Source organism: Alexandromys fortis, unplaced genomic scaffold, assembly GCF_014885135.2.
Source record: "Alexandromys fortis isolate MF-2015 unplaced genomic scaffold, M_Fortis_MF-2015_v1.1 scaffold_26, whole genome shotgun sequence".
NCBI lineage: Eukaryota > Metazoa > Chordata > Mammalia > Rodentia > Cricetidae > Alexandromys > Alexandromys fortis.
Genome location: NW_026067894.1, coordinates 13051134 through 13071467, shown reverse-complemented (window position 1 = coordinate 13071467; position 20334 = coordinate 13051134). Strand labels below are relative to the sequence as shown.

Below are 20334 nucleotides of genomic sequence, written 5' to 3'. Positions count from 1 at the left end.
TTGAGGATGGTTTTTCTTGGACATTTTCCGCCCCGACCTAGAATCGGTTGTTTCTCTAAGGTGCCGTTTAGTGCAAATTGATGTTTAAGAACCTAGAGTACTAAGAGGGCCTATTACTATTGACTCGCCCAGTGCGTGTAAGCCTTTTCAGTGAAAGCCAGCGGAGAAATGCTTTTTCGAAGAAAATGCATGCAGGTTCATTTCATTTCAAATGAAGAAGCTTTTATCCGCTAACCTTATCTTCCTTGATACCATCCTCACCTGTCTTTTCACTCTTGCTCAAAAACACAAGCTCCACACAGTACCATCATGACTTCCGTGTGGCGATGCCTCTTCAGGACTCTCAGAATAGTAAAGACAGTGCTACCAACAAAACACACTTTACCAAAACAGTCATTGTCGTCATCACCACCATCATCACCCCGTTCTTGTTTTGTTTGTTTTTTTGTTTTTGTTTTTCAAGACAGGGTTTCTCAGTAGCTGTGGAGCCTGTCCTGGAACTCACTCTGTAGACCAGGCTGTCCTCGAACTCACAGAGATCCACTTGCTTCTGCCTCCCGAGTGCTGGGATTAAAGGCGTGCGCCACCACCGCTCAGCTATCACCTCGTTCTTTATATTATTTCCTCACAGAGATGGGCTATCAAATTACTATTGTTTGAAATCTCTTTAGGTTCTTATACATAAATATGCAGTGTAGTATTGTATTCAGTTTAAGTTTTTAGAAATTGTACATCAAATTTAAGCATTTTAGTTATGCAAAGTGATGACATATTTCCAGAGTTAAATCTGTCAAAAAAAAAAAAAAAAAACTGGGGAAAGTGAAGCTCTGAGTGTATCCCTGCTACCCATGGGGGATACTCCAGATTCCTGATTTGCCTATTCATCGATTGCTCGTCTTGAGTGGGCACTAACACTTTAGTACTAATTTAACTTTTTTTAAAGTTTCGTTTCTACTTTTCAATTGTGTGTGTGTGTGTGTGTGTGTGTGTGCATATGTATGTCTATGTGTGGTTATATGTATATGAATGCAGCTACCTGTAGAGGCCAGTAAAAGCTCCACTGGAGCTGCAAGTGACTGTGAACTGGGCCGCCCCACCTCTGTGGATGCTGGAAACTGACCTCAGGTCTCCTGTAAGAGCAGTACTTGCTCTTAACCACGGAGCCATCTCTCTAGCCTCTAGTTTAGCTTTCATGTTACTTCTTCTTTAGATAAAAGAACCAAGAGTATGCACATGCACACTGAGACACACTGCATACATTTAGTCAAAAAAAGTCCAACAGCAAATTCTTTAAAAGTTAAATTAATATTAAAGTGTTAGTACTTGCTCAGATGAAGCATAAAGAAAATATGATGCTATTTCTCTAAGTGATGTTCAGAAGTTGAACTCTTAAAGAGACATTGCCTCTAGGACTCCTCCTGTCTAGATCCTGGGCCACTCTGAAAAATGCAAGTAACAGAATACAGAACTGAATAGAGAGGTCAGTTGGCCGTCATATGTGCACAAGAAGAAATTAACCATCTAAAGCAGTGTAATAGAACAGAGAAAAACCAGAATGTGCGGGGCCATGAGAGGAAGGAATTAAACTCCCCTCTGGAGATTTGAGACAGCACTGTTTACCCATCTACAGCCCAGGGCATGCAACTTCGCCTTTGGTCTGTGGCTTCCTGGAACTTGAACAAGGAGGTCAACATCCAGCAGCCAGAGAGGCGGGGCCTGGGACCAATAAGAACCCAGACTCCCAGTCTGCTTGAGATCTCTGGGGCACAGCAGCAGGCACTTCCCACCCACCTCTGAGCCCTCATACATGCGCCGAAGGAACTTATTCAGTGAGATGATGGGGCAGTTTTGAAAACCAGAGTTGGAGAAGCGATAATACATTTGTGTGATTTAGTTCTCGGTGTTTTATATAGACGCCATCTAATTACTTAGTTTCTCTAAGCCTCCACTCACAGAAATCAGAGCAATAATCCCCTTCTATAGAATGAGGGTAATAACATATGTGCCTTGTTGCTTTGCCGTTTTCATAAGGATAATCCACATTAAGCCCCGACACCCGGCAAGCGCTGGGTACCCTCCAGCTCCTTTCTGTCTGTATGACAGTAGTGTGCTCTGTGCTGCCGGAGGATTTGAAGATAGAGGTCTTCAGGTTAAATCTCAGCTCTGACTTCATTAGCTTAATGGCCTTTATTGAGGGTCTTAACCCACTTGGCCTTGCTTACCTCCTCTGTAAAACTGGGATAACAACTTTATTAACCTGCATTTGGGTGACATGTTAAAGCAACCCAATGAGTAAGTGATCCGGAGGCAATGACGCTCTTCTGTTGTCATTGCTGTTGTTATCTTCTGTGTTAAATTCCTAATATATTTCTCTATTAAGAATGTCTGGGCTGGGGATAGAGAGATGGCTCAGTGGTTAAGAACACTTGTTGCTGTGCCAGACGACTCAGGTTCAAGTCCCGACTTCCACATAGCTGCTCACAACCACCTGTAACTCCAGTTCTGGGAGATGTGACCCTCTCTTCTGGCTTGTTCAGGCACTAGGTACACACATGATGCACTGAAAGGCTGACTAAACACTCATACATGTAAAATAGTCAAATAAAATACAGTAGGTTTAGAAAAAGAATCCCTGGGCTGAGGATGCATCTCAGCCTGGTATAACCCTTGCCTAGCATGTACAAATCCCTGTGTTCAGTCCCCAGCACTGTGTAAGCTAGATGTGGGGGCTCTGGGCTGTAACCCCAGCACTCTGGAGATGGAGACAGAATCAGAGTCATCCTTGGGTACTTAGTGAGTTTGGGGCAACCCTATGTAAATCGGAGGTTGCTCAATCATTACCTGGCCGCCCAGACCCAAAATAATCACACAGAAACTAATTAATTACAATGCTGTTTGGTCAATAGCTTAAGTATATTTCTAGCTAGCTCTTACACCTTAAATTAACTGGTTCTATTATTTTATATTGTACCACAAGGCTCGTGGTTTACCAGTGCCAGGGGCACACAGGCATCTTTCTCCTCCAGCGGCTACATGGCATCCCTCTGACTCTGCCTACTCTCTCTCTACATTTCTGATCGAAATTTCGGACCTTGCTTTATTCTGTTAAGCCATTGGCCAAAGACAGATTCTTTATTAACCAATGACAATAAAACATATTCACAGCATACAGAGGGGAATCCCACATCAGCTCCCCTTTTCTGTCTAAATAAAAAGGAAGATTTTAACTTTAACATAGTTAAATTACATACACCAAAATAGATATCTAGAAAGAATTACAGTTACAATATTAGTCCAGTTACAATTGGCAAATTAAGGAAAATATTCTATCATCTATCCTATCTTTGTGATTCTAAAGCTTTATACCTAATCTATCTTTTAGCATAACTAAGGAAAAGTATAATTATAACTACCTATTCTTCATCAAAGACTCCAGAAAGAAATAATATTGCCTAAGTAAACATAAAGTGTATTGTAAACAGCTTCTAAAACTCTAGAATTGACAGAAACATCTCACTGCCTGGAGAGTTACCCAAAGTTCTTCTGTAATGTTGGGACATCCATCTTCAGCCTACAGGTCCATAGTATCTGGAAGACTTTTTTGCTAAGCAGGAAATTTCAAAGACAGTTCCACCCCTATTGGCAGTTTGTCAGTCACTTTCTTCTTTATCCTGCAGAATGTCCGGCAGACTCTTTAGTGAAGCAGGAACTCTGAACGACTGTCTCAACTTCTTTTTTTTTATTTATTATTTTTTATTTTTTGGTTTTGGAAGACAGGGTTTCCCTGTGTAACAGTCCTACCTGACCTGAAACTAGCTCTTGTAGACCAGGCTGGCCTTGAACCCACAGAGATCCCCCTGCCTCTGCCTCCCGAGTGCTGGGATTAAAGGTGTGTGCCACCACCACCTGTCCTGTCTCACCTTCTTTAGGTAACTTCAGCAGTCATTTTTCTGTGGGTCCTACATGTCCAGTTCATACAGCACACCATCAAGCAGTCCAGGCAAGAACAGTTTTTTACCCAAATGGCTAACAAACTCCATAAGGAGCCTCTTCGATGCTCATCTTCCCCTTGAAATAATTGGTGCTGCCAGGAGCAGAAGTGTCTCATTATAAAAAGTTCTAAGTTCTTAAAACATTTTAAATGTCATATTCTGTTAGTCTTTGAAAGGTCTGAGGAATACCTATTTAACTGAAATATATCTCTGTATATCTAGAAAACCTAACTAACTTGACTACAAGCTCAAATATTATAAATGACTATCTATTAACCTGTATTTCTTAATTATACATTACATCTTTAACTGAGCTGCACAAACCATGACACCTTAATCAAGAGCAGAAATACACATATAAAAAAATTGACCTTAAATTTGTTTCAATAAACCAAGATCCATACCAATGCAAAGTATTCATCTCTATAGCATGTTCTCCTTTAAATGTAAACAAACATTTATAAACAATCATTTAGGGAACTTGGGCACAGTTCTCTCCAAACTGCTTCCTGCTTTTTGTTGGGCAAAGTATATGTTTGGGGTTCATGGAGACTTTTTGGGGGTGTCTTGACCCTTCAAACCACATTAATCTGGAAGGAATCTATAGGTTCTCATCCTCTGTGGAAACAAAAGCAGAACCTCTTTCCCAAAGCAACATATCCTTAGATCCAAATTTTGAAGTCAAGATACCTTTAAAGTATATATTTTGGTTTAGCTTAGCAGCCTGTACAATGAAGTGTCTCTCTGTACTTAGCTCATTCACAGTCAAAAAATCAAAGAAAACATAATATACATAATCCAGACTCTGTGTATTTTCCATTTTTTCATGGCTTATTTTTCTTTACTCCTTTAACCTATTATTGTCTATACTCTGTCTCTTTAAATATTTTTGTTTTATTTTTTAAAATCCATTTACTTCCTTTTAGAACTGTCTATATCCTCTCTCTCTCTCTCTCTCTCTCTCTCTCTCTCTCTCTCTCTCTCTCTCTCTCATACGTACATTTAACCAGCATTGTGTGCCATTTAGAAGTCTTTCGGTCTGAATTTGTCTTTAGTGCAGCAACTTAGATGATATTCCAGAAGCTTCTAGAATTGAGAGAATGAGGAACATCTGATTGGATTTTACAAAGGCAATGACCTGCAGGCATCTAGAAAAATTTGAAAAGCAAAAGTGCCTAATGGCTTCTTTGTTTCCACCTCCATCTATTCAGAAAGTTTTTGTCCGCCAGTGGGTCTGCAGTCAGAGAGTCTACAGGAAGCTGGGGTTCTTTAGAGCATAGAGGCTCCTTAGTTTGTGGTGTTTGCTTCTGTGTCTTAGTCCAAGCCCAAGCTAGTCAACCTCCATGAGCCTCAATGTCCTATGACAATGACAGCACGAGCCTCATGGTGGGGTTTCTGAGGAGCATGGTTGTGTGTGTGTGTGTGTGTGTGTGTGTGTGTGTAAATGCATGACCTGGCATGAGCACTCAGTTCCATGACAGTGGCCATGACAATGACAACAATGTTAGTGTGGTAATGTATGGTTCTCATCCCCTGGAAGCTTGGGCAAGTATTAGGGGCCTACATTAGACCATTCGCAGCCCCCATGCCAACAGCCCCCAGATGGGGCTGAAGACCATTTGAGCTAAATGTTTGAATTACTTGTTTACTTGCTGTGACAAAACACCTGAAAGCAACTTAAGGAAGAAGAGGTTCAGTCTGACTTACAAGGGTGTAGTTCATCATGACAGTAAAGTCATGGCGGCTGGAGCTGGGGGCAGCTGGCCATGCTGCATCCTCAGGCAGGAAGCAGGAGAGATGAATGCTGCTACTCAGCTCTCATTCTTGTTTTAGCTAATCCCTGGCATAGTGTGGCACACACTTAGGGTGATTATTCCCCCCCTCAGTTAACCTCCTGTAGACATTTCCTTACACACATCCCCAAAGGTTTGTCTCGTAGGTGGCATCAAGGTGACTGTCGAATTTAGCCACCACAATGCTTAACATGGCTCACACATGGGACCACTCCTCAGAGTCATTTAAAGGCCTGGGTGGGTGGTGGGTTCCCATCTTGACAGTTGTTTTCCCAGTCACAGAAGCAGGAAGAGGAAACTTTCGAAACCACCTGCTTTGAACATTTCCACATGGATAAGACAGGCATCATTCACGCTATCCTCTTATTGGTCAAAAGAGCCTCGTGACTTTAGCACAACAGTGGTAGACTGTGAAACCTACCATGTTTCCTGAAGGAAGAGGGATGGAAATGCTCTGATGACCATTGCACAGGCCAAGAGGCTAGGGCATGGTGTTTGGAAGAAGGAATCATGGGGAGGAGTCTAAGCAGGAGGCGGTGGCATGCTTCGTGAGAACAGAGCCAGCCAGAGGATATCTTGCAGAGTCACCCACCCCAGACTGCATTCATCCATCCTCGTATCTCTTCTCTTACCCATCACCCAAGAACCATGGAGGGACAGTTGTGTATAAGATGCTCTGATAAATACTGGGCATCCCTGTTGGAGAAGGCAAGGAGCATGGTACCCATAATGTGGTGAGACACAGCGCTGCCCTGAGCTGACCCCAAGTCTAGTCCCCAGCTCCCCAGTGTTGATGGGAGGAAGTGGATGGAGCTAATGCCTCTGCCTCAGGCCTGACAGTTGAGGGGAGAACAAAGAAAAAGGCAGCGTGATCCAAATATTAGCCCCACTGGAATGGCAAACAGACTTGGCTTTTTATAAACCTGCAAATGATGTAACCGGTCACATCTATAAGGGTCCCAGTCGACAAAGCTCACAGTTCAGACTTTATGTAATTTTCCATTTAAAAAAAAAAAAGCAGAACAAGTCCTTGTTGGCTGACACAGTTTATAGAGAGGGGTTTTGTTTATTTTTTCATGTGTTTGTCTCTCAACAAATCTGCTTTTCTCCCTCTGCCCCCAGCTCCCTGTGGTGGTCACCTGACTTCCCCCAGCGGGACCATCCTCTCTCCAGGCTGGCCTGGCTTCTACAAGGATGCCCTGAGCTGTGCCTGGGTGATAGAAGCTCAGCCCGGATACCCCATCAAAATCACATTCGACAGGTGCCTGGGGGAGGGGTGGCCTGGGTGACGGCCACCCTGTCACAGAGTTGTCAGGAGGAGGGTGGCACCCATGCTAAAAGATCAGGGGAGGACATGTGTGGGGACAGAGCTCACAGACTTTACCCTTAAGTTTGCTTGGTTCATTGGGAGTCTATGGCTGGGGAGCAAAAGAAAAGTGGGTGATCACCTAGGCCCCTAGAGCCCTTTTGTCTACTAAGCCCTTAAAGAGAGATGGCAGGAAGACACCATTAGAAACCAAAGACACGTGGCATCTGAGGACCAGACCCACACATCCTCAGCATGGGAAGGAGTGCTCCCCAATCTCTGTCCTAAATCCTGCTCAAACGTCCCACTCCCGGGCTCTACGTAAGCCCCTTGATGAACCTATATGAACTCCCTATAAGCTCCCTATATGAACCTAGACTTCCTCCAGATGGGGCATCAGTGGCATGAACTCCATGGTCTGCGAACTGTCCTGTGAAGGTTGGCAGAGGAAGCATGGTGTGCTCCGTGGGGCACTTGCCCACATGTGACCTACTCTTCTTTGCTTTGGGTGGATGCCCAGCCTAGAACATTGTCTCTGGGTCTTAAGATGGATCCTGCTCCCTGTTCTAGAGAGGACTGGGTGTGCACTTCCTAGAGTAGGAGGAGGAAGAGAGTAAACTGCAGTAGAGGAAGTTCCTTCCCTGCGATTAGTAAATCTATGCAAGTTACATTAAAATATCCTCGCTGTGGAAGTCTGGTTGTCCAGAGCCCTGGGGGAAGCGGGGCAAGTGGTACACTTTGGGGTTCTTAAGACATCGCCATTGGCATCATTTGGTAGGTTTAAAACCGAGGTCAACTATGACACCCTGGAAGTGCGAGATGGGAGGACATATTCAGCACCTTTGATCGGAGTTTACCACGGGACCCAGGTGCCCCAGTTCCTCATCAGCACCAGCAACTACCTCTATCTCCTCTTCTCCACTGACAAGAGTCACTCAGACATCGGCTTCCAGCTCCGCTATGAGAGTGAGTCTCAGGGGGTGGTGCCAAGAGGTAGACATCCAGGCTGGCCGGGGTGGGTGGAAGCCCCCTGACTGTGCTCTGCCATGGGCCCAGCCCCCGCCACCTGCAAAAATGCCCCCCCTGGGAGGTTCTTCTCTATTCTCAGCCCCTCTCAAAGGTCTAGGAGCTGAGTTGCTCATGACCTTCAGGCCAGGTCCCAGGTGCACACCTCATGGCTTCCACTGTCTACAGGTGTAAGGCTGCCATGCCCTGCCCTGGGATCAAGTGCTTGACTGACCATGGCCTTGAAGTTAGCTGGCATCTCCCTCACGCCTGCCGTCTCTAATCATCTTCCCTATCCATCCCCTTGATTTAGAGGGTTAACCTCACGTCAGTGCTTTCCAGACCAAATAAGGACGTGCCGTGGAAGAGCATCATAAGGACAGAGTCGTTGGCTTATTCATCTTTTGTCAATAAGCCTTTGTATGGTGCCTAACCCTTAGTGAACATTCAGTAGACCTGTGTTGAGTGTGTTAACCAGCCTAGCCCTGCTTGAGAGCTGGGCCTTCTAATGCCGCCCCCGCCCCCCCCCCCAAATACCAAGGGCCACATTTCATGAGCCAGTAACTGGCAACTTCTGCCTTTGTAAAGCAAGGCCTCCTTTGATAAGTCAGGAGGGGTTCCTCCATGGTGACATCACGTGCTTCCTGTTCCAACTGTGACTCTCTTCTTCTCCAGCCATCACCCTGCAGTCGGACCACTGTCTGGACCCAGGGATCCCCGTCAATGGGCAGCGTCATGGAAACGACTTCTATGTGGGTGCCCTGGTGACCTTCAGCTGCGACTCGGGCTACACATTAAGCGATGGGGAGCCCCTGGAGTGTGAGCCCAATTTCCAATGGAGTCGGGCCCTCCCCAGCTGCGAAGGTGAGGCGCACCAGCAGGGGGCACTGAAGAGCACATTCTTTTCCTGCCCTGACAAACCCGAAGCCTCAGTCACTGACTTCCCCCACACCCATCAGTGAAGTTGGCGGTTTGGGGGTTCATGGTATCCAAGCAGGATGGTTAGGGGAGCTCTCTGAGACACTCTGATTCTCTCTCTGCCCTCTTCATTCCTGCAGCTCTCTGCGGTGGCTTCATTCAAGGCTCCAGTGGCACCATCTTGTCACCAGGGTTCCCCGACTTCTACCCCAACAACTTGAACTGCACGTGGGTCATCGAGACGTCACACGGCAAGGGTGAGTGTGGCAGGGACTGACCTCACGGCCAGGACTCCAGGGTCCCAGGTCAGAGTGACATCCATGAAGATTTCACTACATAGTAACATGTAATCTTAGTCTGAGTTCTCTCACCAGTAAGAAAACTTGCAGGACTCAAGTCTGTATCACAGAAATCATTCTGTAAATACTGCGGAGAATCTAGCCTCTCCATGATTTAAGAGATCCCACTAGTGACCAACCATCAAACCCCATTCAGCAGGGCATGTCCCATAAGACGGCAGTGCACCCTCACTGGTACAGAGATGGGAAGCTATTCCACAGAAGAGGCCTCCGTTGTCTTTGTTTTCAGAGTGGGGAGCAGAGCTAGAAACTGAATGTAGGCCCGTATGCATATTTGGCAAGCTCCTACCACAGAGCTACATTCCCCAGCCCTCTTTTTACTTTTTTGAAAAGTTTTTGCAAAGTTATCCAGGATGGTTTTGAACTTGTGATCCTGTTGCATTTTGCTGTCTGGGATTGCAAGCTTGTGCTGCCAGACCTGACTGCTGTCATTCTTGGTAAACCTATTGTCTCTGCGTCGCTTCTTAGGTGTCTCTGAAACCTTTGTTCTTGCCCTGTGTCCTAGAGGAGCCAACGACATGTCTGTCCTCTCTTCCCCATGTTCACCCTTCGGATTCAGAGCGTGGCAGCCTCCTCTCACACAGCTTTCTTCTTCCTGGGGATGACACACATTCATTTGCCTCCCTAAATGGTGTTGCTGCCTTAGTTTCCCTAACAAATGTAGTCTTTGGGAGTCCAAGTTCAAAGCAAGGTGCTAGCTACAAGTTAGTACATCCTTCTGAGCAGTGTTTGCCAGGTTGCACCTGTATGGCAGACACTGGTAGAGATGGGCAGGAAGCAGGCTGTTACAGCTCACACCCCTCCAGATGCTTATCCTAACATCCTTGTAGAGGTAGGCTCCCCCAGACTGCAGTTCAGCAAGAATTTCAGGAGCTGGCCTCACAGCTTTGGCTTTTCTAGACTGGGATTGGAAGACTGGCATCTATGTTCGACAATCTGTCACCGATAACTGTGATGCCTGCCTTTAATAAAAAATAAAATAAATACTCTGATCTAGAGGAATTAGCATGCAGAGGAATGGGATGAGGGGGTTGAAGAATAACCCTCCCAGATCCCCAAATACCAGTATGAGCTGACAGTGTGAGGTGAATATACTAGTCCAGGAGTGGACATCCTCTACTCGGCAGGGGTACAGTGCATGTCCAGGAATAGACGCCTGACTGTAAGACATGACTGAAGTACCATTTTAGATCTACTGAAGAAGTTAAATAAACAGAATTTAGAAACAGTGGGGTTCTGAGGCTAGAGAAGATTCGCAGGTGGTGAAATGCTTGCTTTGCAAGCGTGAGGACCCGAGTTCGATTCCCCAGCACCCATGTGAAAAGCAGGACACGGTATCTGGCTCAGCTTTGTAATCCTAAAGGCTCTCTGGGGCTCACTAGCCAGTCAACCAATCCTAATGAATGAACCCCAGGTCCAAGGGTGAGACCCTATCTCCAAAAACAGTATGGGCAGCCATTGAGGGAAAACAGCTGGAATTAATCCCTGGCCTCCACATACACACCTGCCCATGCACATACAGCTTCCCCTTACACATGTACATCTACACACACACACACACACACACACACACACTGAGTGAGTTTAACTATTTGGGAAAAAAAACCATTAAAAATCCCATCACTATCTCATCACGAAAGTGCATAGATAGCAGCAATAGAAAGCCATAGACAGTCAGGCCTCTGGTAGGATGTGCCTTTAGCAGAGATAATCCATAAAGGCAAAGGCTGCTAGATTCAATTAAAATTTAAAAATTGATAGGATTTGTATTAAAAAAAAAAACCCTCCACGAAAATGCAAAGTCAATAGTAAATAGGCAAAAACTCTCTAGGATGTATGTAATTGACTAAGGACTGCCAACCTGATGTTGTGAAGAGCTCCCGGATTCTGTAAGGAAACTGCCCAGCCCATCAGCCTGATAAATGAGCAGACCTCTAAACTAGCACTTCATAACTGAAATACAAATTGAAAACATCAGCCCCACCAATAATTAAAAGACATGCAATTTCAGCCAGTAATGAAACAGTTTCTCTTTCCCTGCCGCGTGAGGACATCATAATGCGTCGTGTGGTATAGACGCGGTTATGCCTCCCTGCCCTTCCTGCCTCCCTGCTGACCACAGTAGACAAGCATTAGCTTTTCCCAGCAGTGGTCCAGGAATGGGAAACAGTGCGGCCTCTGTTCCCAGCAGTTTCACTTACTGCAATTTACCTGAATACACGTAGTAAAATGGCATATTATCGTGGAACTGTCGGGGACATTTTTTTTATTACATTAAAAAAATTAAGAATTAGGGCTGAGAGATCCCTCAGTTTATGACATGCCTGCTCAACAAGTGTGAGGACCTGAGTTCAAGTCACCAGCACTCATGTAAAAAGCCAGGCACATCAGCTCTTGTCTGTAACACCAGAGCTGGGGACGCAGAGATAGGAGGCTTCTTGGGGTTTGCTGGCCAGGCGCTAGCCAAATCAGCAGGCACCAGGTTCAGTGAGAGACTCTGCCTCGGATAATAATGTGGAGAACAATAGAGGAAGGCACTGATATCACCCCCTGGCTTCTACACACATGTGCATGTGTACAGAGTACACACACATGCACATACACATTCATTAGCTAATTTAATTAAATTAAATAAGAACTAGTGACACTGGAGAGATGACCCAAATTCAGTTCTTAGCACCTGCATTAGATGGTTTGTGACTGCCTGTAATATAAACACACACACACACACACATACACACACACAAATAAAATAAAACCATGAAATGAACACAGTGCAGCCACAGAATGAAATGCAGGCAGCTACGCAAAGGAGTAATGTAGGAAAGAATGTCTGTAGACCATCAGAGGTGTGCCAAGAAGTTGCTGGGTAGCAAAGTATGCCCCCTAAATATGTTGTGTTTATAAAGCATAAGCGAGGTTATTTGCATAGGCAATGCTCTGCAGCTATCCACACCACATGTCATACCAGCTGTCCTTTATTCTCATCTCTGGACTCCTTTTCCCATTAACGAGGAATATCTTTTATGTAATCACACTGTTTGGATAGAGAATACTTGAAAGAAATATCATTTCTATACATTCCACACATATTGAAATAGCCACCTTGGCTTTCAAGGCCAATTCTGCTTAGGACTAGGAACACCCAGAGTTTTTCTATCAAGGCAAGATAGAAAGAAACCTCTCGGTAATCAAGACAGCCCTGAGGGTCTCTAGAAAGATTACCGCTGTGTTCAAGGAGCCCCATAGCTGGGCATGTATGATCAGAGGGATACATGTTTCTGTGTCTGAGCATCTGTGATCATGTACGTGTCTATGTCACTCTGTTTCTGTGCATGTCTACCTAGAAGACACTTCAGCTCATTGGCTATTTAACAAATGCTTGTTTGATGAAGTTGACCCAGCTCTCAGTGTACCGTGATGAAGTAGGCAGAAAGTCATGGACACTGGAGCCCAGCCCAGATTGTTAGACAAGTGTCCCGGATATCAAATGTGAGGCTGTGTTCAAAGGAATTGGCCGAGGTAAAAGGTCTGTAATCAGTGAGAGGTGATAAATGACCAGAGGTCCTCATACCTTCCTTAGACCCAGGAAAGGCTTCTCCTAACCTATAGCATCAAACCCCCAAGTAAACCAGCGAGGGAAGCCCCAGGATATAGCTGACTCTTCAGCCGCCTTCTAAGTCCTAGCTACCCAGACCTCAGCTCAGTTTCTAGAACTTGCCAGCATCCGGGAAGAGAAGACAGTTCCAAACTTGCATTTTTCCCCCCCCCCCCATCTCCATGACATATCTGGAGCTCTTTGAAAAATGGATCTCTGGTTCCCAGCACCCCACCGTCTCTGGCCTAACACACCAGGAAGTGCAGATCTGTTTGGTGAGGTGAACTGAAAGGATCAGCCCCCACCCTTCTCCTGGGATCTGCTCCTAAGACAATTGAGCTAATAGACCCCGGCTGCTTATTTGAGCTGCTCCCAAACGAGCAGAAACCCAGCTGGAGAAAGTTGAACTTTATTCAGAGTTGTTCAGCCGCCATATGGCAGGGTTTCTGGAGTCAGGGTCAGACCCAGGCTGAGAGAGCCAGCTTCGGCCACCCGTCCTCAATAGGCCAGTTAAGGGAATAAAGGATTAGTGAGAAGCACAAAACAGAGTTTTTCAATGTGGACACATTGAGCAGAGGAACAAGGAGGTTCTCTCTCTCTCTCTCTCTCTCTCTCTCTCTCTCTCTCTCACTCACACACACACACACACACACACACACACACATGTACACACTCAGTGAGTGAGTATGCTACTACTCCATGTCCTGGTAAGGTTTGGTCTCACCAATCACCATTATCTCAGCTCCAGCCTCTCCTGCAAGATGACCAGTTCTCAGAACGCGCATGAGGTCTCCTTCCTGGAGGAAAGCCCCAGCTCTGGCTAACACCAAGACCCCAGCCCATTCCTTCTCCCCATATGACATTCCCTCAACATGAAATCAAAGTCACCCAGAGTGCTATATCTCAATATTGCCACAGCCAAAGGGAGGAGTGCAGTCTTTAGGTTACACAGGGGTGGGTGATGAAGGGAATTAGCATTGCAGGGGTCCTTAGAATGTGAGCTTGAAGAGACTTCAGTGTTACTAGGAAAATGGCGTTCCTTCTTTGGGGTCCTTAATATCATTAATAAAAGAATTTAAAGACGGACTTGGAAGCTTGAGGACTATTTCATGGAAAAAAAAAAAAAAAAAACAGGACAGGCAAGATGCAAATTCAGGCAGCCACCGGGAGGAGGGGAGATGGAGAGGAAGTTGTGCCTTCTAGGCATGGAGCTCAGAAGCAGCGAGGAAGCCCAGAGTGTGTGTCCAAGAGCAGGCCTAGGACTATGGTCTGAGTTCACAGGGCACAGATTTGCCCTCTTTTGTGCCCAAGGCTCTTGTGCCCCAGGACAAAGGATTGTCCCGGGACACTTGGCTAGAAATAGAAACAGAAGACAGCTTACCAAGAAGGAACAGGCACTTCCAAGAATCAAAGTGGACTGAGAAAAACATCCCCAAAGTATCAGGCTACATTATACAGAGAGCCCCTTATAACTTCCTAGTACCTGCACCACCACCACCACCACCACCACCACCACCCCTGTCTGTACCAACCACACCACACCACACACACACACACACACTCTCTCACACACACACACACACACACACACACTGCTCTGTTCTGTGAAGCCCACTTCAAGGTGAGGAAGGACTTCCAGGCTCCCTTGGCAAATGGGCTTCTTTGATGTGTTAATCTTGGCATTTTAGCCACTAGTCCCTGTCCCCATGCCACACCAGGAAAGGCCTCTCCTAACCTATAAGGTCCCCTGGGGACCTGGAGGCCAGATCACCTGCCAGGTCCCTGCTGTGTGCCCAGGTCCCTGCTGTGTGCCCAAGGGAAGCTTAGCAGTGTGGCTCTTCCAGCTGTGCCTCACCCTGAGAACTAATTGCCACCTGGGAGGAGAGTCTGCCACTCACCCAGGGCAGCCAAGGAAAGGAGCCTGCAGAGGGAGGGACCCAGGCAGCTTTGGATACCTGTGATTTCTGCCCTGTGCAGTAGCTCACGCTACTGTATGCATCTGTCACGCCGAATAGGATTCAAACTCCGACTAGAGCAAAGCCTATCTCTATGACAATCTCTCCAGTTCTTCACAATGGCCAAAAAGTCCCCAAGCAATCAGCACAGCTGGGGAACCTGAGGCTTTCAGATGAACTTGTTCATCCTTAGATTCCCAGCCAAATGTTTACTCCCTGGGAGAGGCTGTGTTTGCGCGCTGGAGGAGCAGGGCCAGGCCCGCGTCTCATCCACTTGTTTCTGCTGGTTACTGTGTCTGACCCACGTGTTCTCTTCACTCATGCTCAGACCTGTTTGCTAAGGGCCGTACCTACCCTCTCTGGTGAGTCCCTCCAGGCTTTTCATGAAGGCCCCTAGGCACAGTTGTTCAAACTCACCCACTCCCGCTCCTGCCCCACTGAGATTACCTACTGCTACTCTTTCCTTCACTAAACTAGATCTTTCTCAGCACTAGGCACCAAGCCTAATGCTTGGTAGGGACGCAGGACCCGTATCCTTGGATATATCGGTACTTGGGTGCGCATTGGTTACCTCCACGTGAAGTATTTACAAACCATCACCCTAGCCCCACCACCTCGGTGATTTCTGTCTCCCCAGCTCTCATCGATACTTGGGGAACCCCAGTTCCTTCCTCTCCACAGGGAGGCGAGAACATGGAAACCTTTTAAAATGTTTTAGCCTTAGGGGCTTCGATCCTTCCATCCATTTACCAAGAGTGTGTCTGCGACGGTGAACGTGTAGAGGTGGCTCTTTTCCGTGCCTACCGGCCAGTGGAAGCTGCTTTACATACAGACTGTGACTCAGTAGGCCTGTAGGGAGGCCTTTCTCCCAGGCTCCCAGGTGATGCCATAATGCAGGTCCATAGCCCACACGCAGTAGCAAATGGGCCCTGTCCTTGTCTCACTACATACATGGCCCTTGAATGCCCTGGCTCGCGCAGACGCTGATGCATAGACCCACACAAACTCAAGAGCTGCGCTGGTTGTTAATATCCTTCTCTTCCATCAGCTTCCTCCCCACCCTCCATCGGCCACCTACTCTCTTCCTCAGCCTGAGAGGCTGCATCCTGGAGTGGGAGGGAGGAGGACAGAATTGCCTCGGCAGTCGGGCGGCCTGGCTTCAGCTCTGCTCTCTATGAGAAGGACCTTGGAGAAATGACTTCAGCTCTCTTTGCCTTGTTTTCCCCGGGGTATAAAATGGATGGAGAGGGAGCAGATCGCATGCACATTTTAGGGTAACTGGCAGATCCATTTCTACAGCCTCGCTTCCAGCTGCTAAGTGCTGGCCTCAGAGCAAGCGAGACAGAAAAAAAAATAATAATAATAGTGGCACCAGGGACTTAGAACTCAGTGAAGAAATACTGTTGCTTCTACTTTTGCCTTACACTTTTAACCTTCCTCCTGCACTCTAACACTTGTAGGTGCCATGGACATATGTCCTTATGCAAAACGACACAGATACATCTCCACTGTTCTCCAAGGGTTCTCACGTCCCCCGCTTCCCTGTTCCAGATCTCCTTGCTGCCTCTGCCCCTCCTCTCTCAGGTCACTTCTCAGCTTCCACTGCCCCTTCTCTGGTGCAAACTGCAAACTGTCCTAAGCGCGCTCGTCCACGCTGACGGCTTCAAATGCCACCTCCTGCTGGTGACTCTCAGATCCCCTGACGTCCCACCCGAGTCCCAAACTCCCGAATCTTTCTCTAGCTGCTCCCTCGAAGCCTAGATGCTGCCCAGGATGGGTTAGCACCAGAGCCACTGTTCTGCTGTCTGCGGCAGCTGCGTGTCTTCAGGCTGAAGCCCTCCCAGCCACCCCTTTGCCCCTTTGCATCATGCCTGCCATTGCTGCCAGCCTGGAATCCCTTACCCACCTCCCGCTCCTGCCCCTGGTGTCAAGCCCCACCTCTGGTCCGGTGCGAGCAGCCATCATTGTACTGACTTCTCTGCCCCTTCTCCTCCAGCTCCGTCCTTCTCATGACCACCATCTTGCTATAACCAAAGACTGACCTGTGCTGGGAGGGGACAGCTCTCTTGTTGGCTCCAGGGAAGTGCCAGGTCTGTCTCCAGCTTCAGGTCCAGGTGCTTCTCCCTAAATATTCTCAACTATCATGCTGCTCATGAAATTCTGGACATCACAGCTGCACGGTCCCCACAGATAGGCTGGTCCCCTACCGGGACAGTCCTCCTTATCTTAATCTGCTGAGTGGCTGTGCATCCTGCCAAGATTCAGCTCAGGTTGAATTCTTTGCAAAGTTGTCCCACATGCCTATCTTCCTGCTACATTTTTTTAATCAATTACTCACTACACGTGCATGCTTCTGTGAGTGCATGTTTGAACGCTGGCACACGTGTGTGTGGAGGCCGGAGGACGGCTCTGGCGTGGTTCTTCATGATTTTGGAGACAGGATTTCTCACTGGCCTGGTCTTCACAGGCGGGGATAAAGCTGGTTGTTGGGTGAATGTCAGGGATCAGCCTGCCTCTGCCTCCCCAGGTGTGGAATTAACAAACACACACATACACACATGAACAGACACACACACACTTGTTTACATGGGTTCTGGGGATCAGGTCCTGAGTTCTCACAGCAAGCATCTGACTGACTGAGCCATCTCCCTAGCCCCTCCTCCTGCTGTAGACTGTTGTCCAGGCACCCATAGCAGGCTGGTCTACACTCAGTCCAGCACCCATCCCTCTGACGGCAGCCCTTTGTGTAACACGCTGGATCTCCACCCACGGTACAGATTCCGTAAAGCCACAGTGAACGGCTGTGAGGCCATATCGGAGATAGCCGTGGCTGCCCCTGGCTGTCTCCAGCCACCTGCCCACGCCAGCCTGGGCCTCTGCTCTCTCTCTCTCTCTGCAGGCGTGTTCTTCACCTTCCACACCTTCCACCTGGAGAGCGGCCATGATTACCTCCTCATCACTGAGAACGGCAGCTTCACGCAGCCCCTGAGGCAGCTGACGGGTTCGAGGCTCCCAGCACCCATCAGCGCTGGGCTCTATGGCAACTTCACTGCCCAGGTCCGCTTCATCTCTGATTTCTCCATGTCTTATGAAGGATTCAACATCACCTTCTCAGGTAATGGGCGTGACCGTCCTGGGAGGAAGAAACCAGGGGGGGGCATTCTCTCTCGCCCCCTCTGGTGTAGCTCCCCAGTCTCAGGATGACCAACCTCAACACTGCAGCCAGAGATACTTAGCTTAAACACAAGGAAGGGCTTCCCAGGAGTGGTCTCAGCAGGGATTAGTAGGTTCATTCTCAGGCTCACTGAACGTGAGGGTTTCCTAGGTGCCCCTTCCTGCTCTCCCGACTTTACATTTTCCTCTCGATCCACTTCTACTGTTCCACAGCCCCGACAATCACAGAAGGAAAGAGTTGGGAGGTAGTGTATCCACGTCTTCAGTCTCATTTAGCATCAGCACTGGTGCTCATTGCAGACTAATGTACTGGGTGAATCCTGAAAAGAAGGCTCTTTCTTGGTCTTCAGGGAGAGAGAAGAGGGCTTGGCTCCTGTCACCGCTGTCCCCAGTACCCTCATCCTGAGGTACTCAAAGGCCTCCTGCGTTAGCAATACAGGATGTGTCTCAGCTTAGTCCTTTGCTGCCCTCTACCCAGGAGCCCCAGGTCACCTGCCTGGGCAGGCCTGACCAGTCGGCCCCTCATCCCTACTATACACACAGAGCACTGGGCATCGAGAAATAGTCACTTTCATGGTGTCACTAAAGACATCATTGCAGATGCTTGATCCCACCTGCCGTGCTTACCATGGGTCTCAAAGCCAGCCTCACCCAGAGGAAACTTCGAGAGAGCCATTTGGAGTCAGGATCCTAGAGCAAGCTGCTTGAAGCATAGTCACAGACCCTGACTCTCTGAAAACCGCTGCTTGTGTCAGGCTGGTTAGTGCCAGGAGAGAAAGCACCAGATCTCAGGGTTCAGATGGAACCCAAGGAACAAGGAGGGGAGGGAGGACCCTCAGAAGTCTTCCACGGAGCAGTTCTCCAAAACCCTGAGCCCCAGTAATGAGGATTCCCAAGATTTCTCTTGACCTCAGCCCTCAGAATGACTCTTCCCCACACTTGTTGAGGGCTAGCGTGCTATAGAGTCTCTGTTATTATTTCTGGTCCTTTTCCCAGCACTGCGGCTGTCCCCAGCTGTCTTTGCGCCTGACACGCCCACTGCCTTCCTTTGCAGAGTATGACCTGGAACCCTGTGAGGAGCCGGAGGTCCCAGCCTACAGCATCCGGAAGGGCTTACAGTTTGGTGTGGGTGACACCCTGACCTTCTCCTGCTTCCCCGGGTACCGTCTGGAGGGCACGGCCCGCATCACGTGCCTGGGGGGCAGACGGCGCCTGTGGAGCTCGCCTCTGCCAAGGTGTGTTGGTAGGTGGTCACGTGCTTTCATTCTGCTTCACTTGATGGGGTGGTGTGAGGTGGAGGCTGATGGGCCTGGGTTCGAGGATCAGCATAGCCACACTGACCTGCAGAGGGGGAGGGGGATGCTGGATGGGTAGCCTAAAGACCTCTGTGAGATGCAGAGGAATCTGCTCTGTGGTCTGACCTGGCCTTTGCTAAGCAGTTCTAGTAGGCTCCAGTCCGCTCACCCGCAGCCATTAGCACAGGCCTCTGCTTTCGGATGTCTCTTACATAGCACTGTAGTTGGGGGCCTAGCAGAAAAAGAATAGCCTTTTGCCCAAAAGAAGTCCCGGTCCATCTGCTTAGGGGTGTCTGCTCTTGGGAAAATCCCTAGGAAGACCCTCCACCCAGTCAGGGAGAGGGAAGGGCAGGAGCTGGGATCTGTTCTGATGCATTTAGTTCATCCGCCCCCCCCCCCCCGTAAAGCATCTAGCTCCTGGAGATGCGAATAATGAACACAGAGAGGGACCCCCATCCCCACAGAGGGGAACACGCCGGAAACCCATAGACACGTACCTAGGAAGCAGGACTGGGAAGCACAGAGGAAAGACAGCAGAGGAGGCACGGGGGGGGGGGGGGGCTGCAGAGGAAGTGCCGGAAGGAGGCTGCGTCTAAAAGAAGGTGGGCAGGAAGGGCCCCCTAGTAAAGTGCATTCTAGTAGGGATAGGGAGGAACTGGACGTGAGGAGACAGAGTGGCCAGGCCTCAGCCATGATGCTGCCTGGGAAGTCATTTGGGTGCAGGTAGCAGAGGAACCAGAGATGGCAAGGAGGACAGGGAGTGGGCGGGCATAGGCACCTGGCTGGCCTACATTCTGGCCAGAGTCCCGAGGAAGGTTAATCAAGGCTCTGGGCCCAGAGGGAGTGGGATGCCTGGTGACAGCCTAGGACAGTTGCTACAGTGGTGGTTTATAAGGCTGGAGACCCTGTTTGCTCAATGCCCTCAGCGCAGGGGCGAGG

At 48.3% G+C, this 20334-nt stretch overlaps 1 protein-coding gene across 1 annotated transcript in view; it reads left to right on the top strand.

Annotated features, from left to right (window-relative positions):
• Csmd2 (CUB and Sushi multiple domains 2) overlaps positions 1 to 20334 on the top strand; it is a 549310-nt gene that overhangs the window by 368644 nt on the left and 160332 nt on the right. The window contains exons 16-21 of the mRNA XM_050156211.1: positions 6908 to 7046; positions 7870 to 8057; positions 8772 to 8960; positions 9155 to 9271; positions 17826 to 18041; positions 19155 to 19343. Of these exons, the coding sequence (XP_050012168.1) occupies positions 6908 to 7046; positions 7870 to 8057; positions 8772 to 8960; positions 9155 to 9271; positions 17826 to 18041; positions 19155 to 19343 (1038 nt within the window). The remainder of the gene's footprint in view (positions 1 to 6907; positions 7047 to 7869; positions 8058 to 8771; positions 8961 to 9154; positions 9272 to 17825; positions 18042 to 19154; positions 19344 to 20334) is intronic.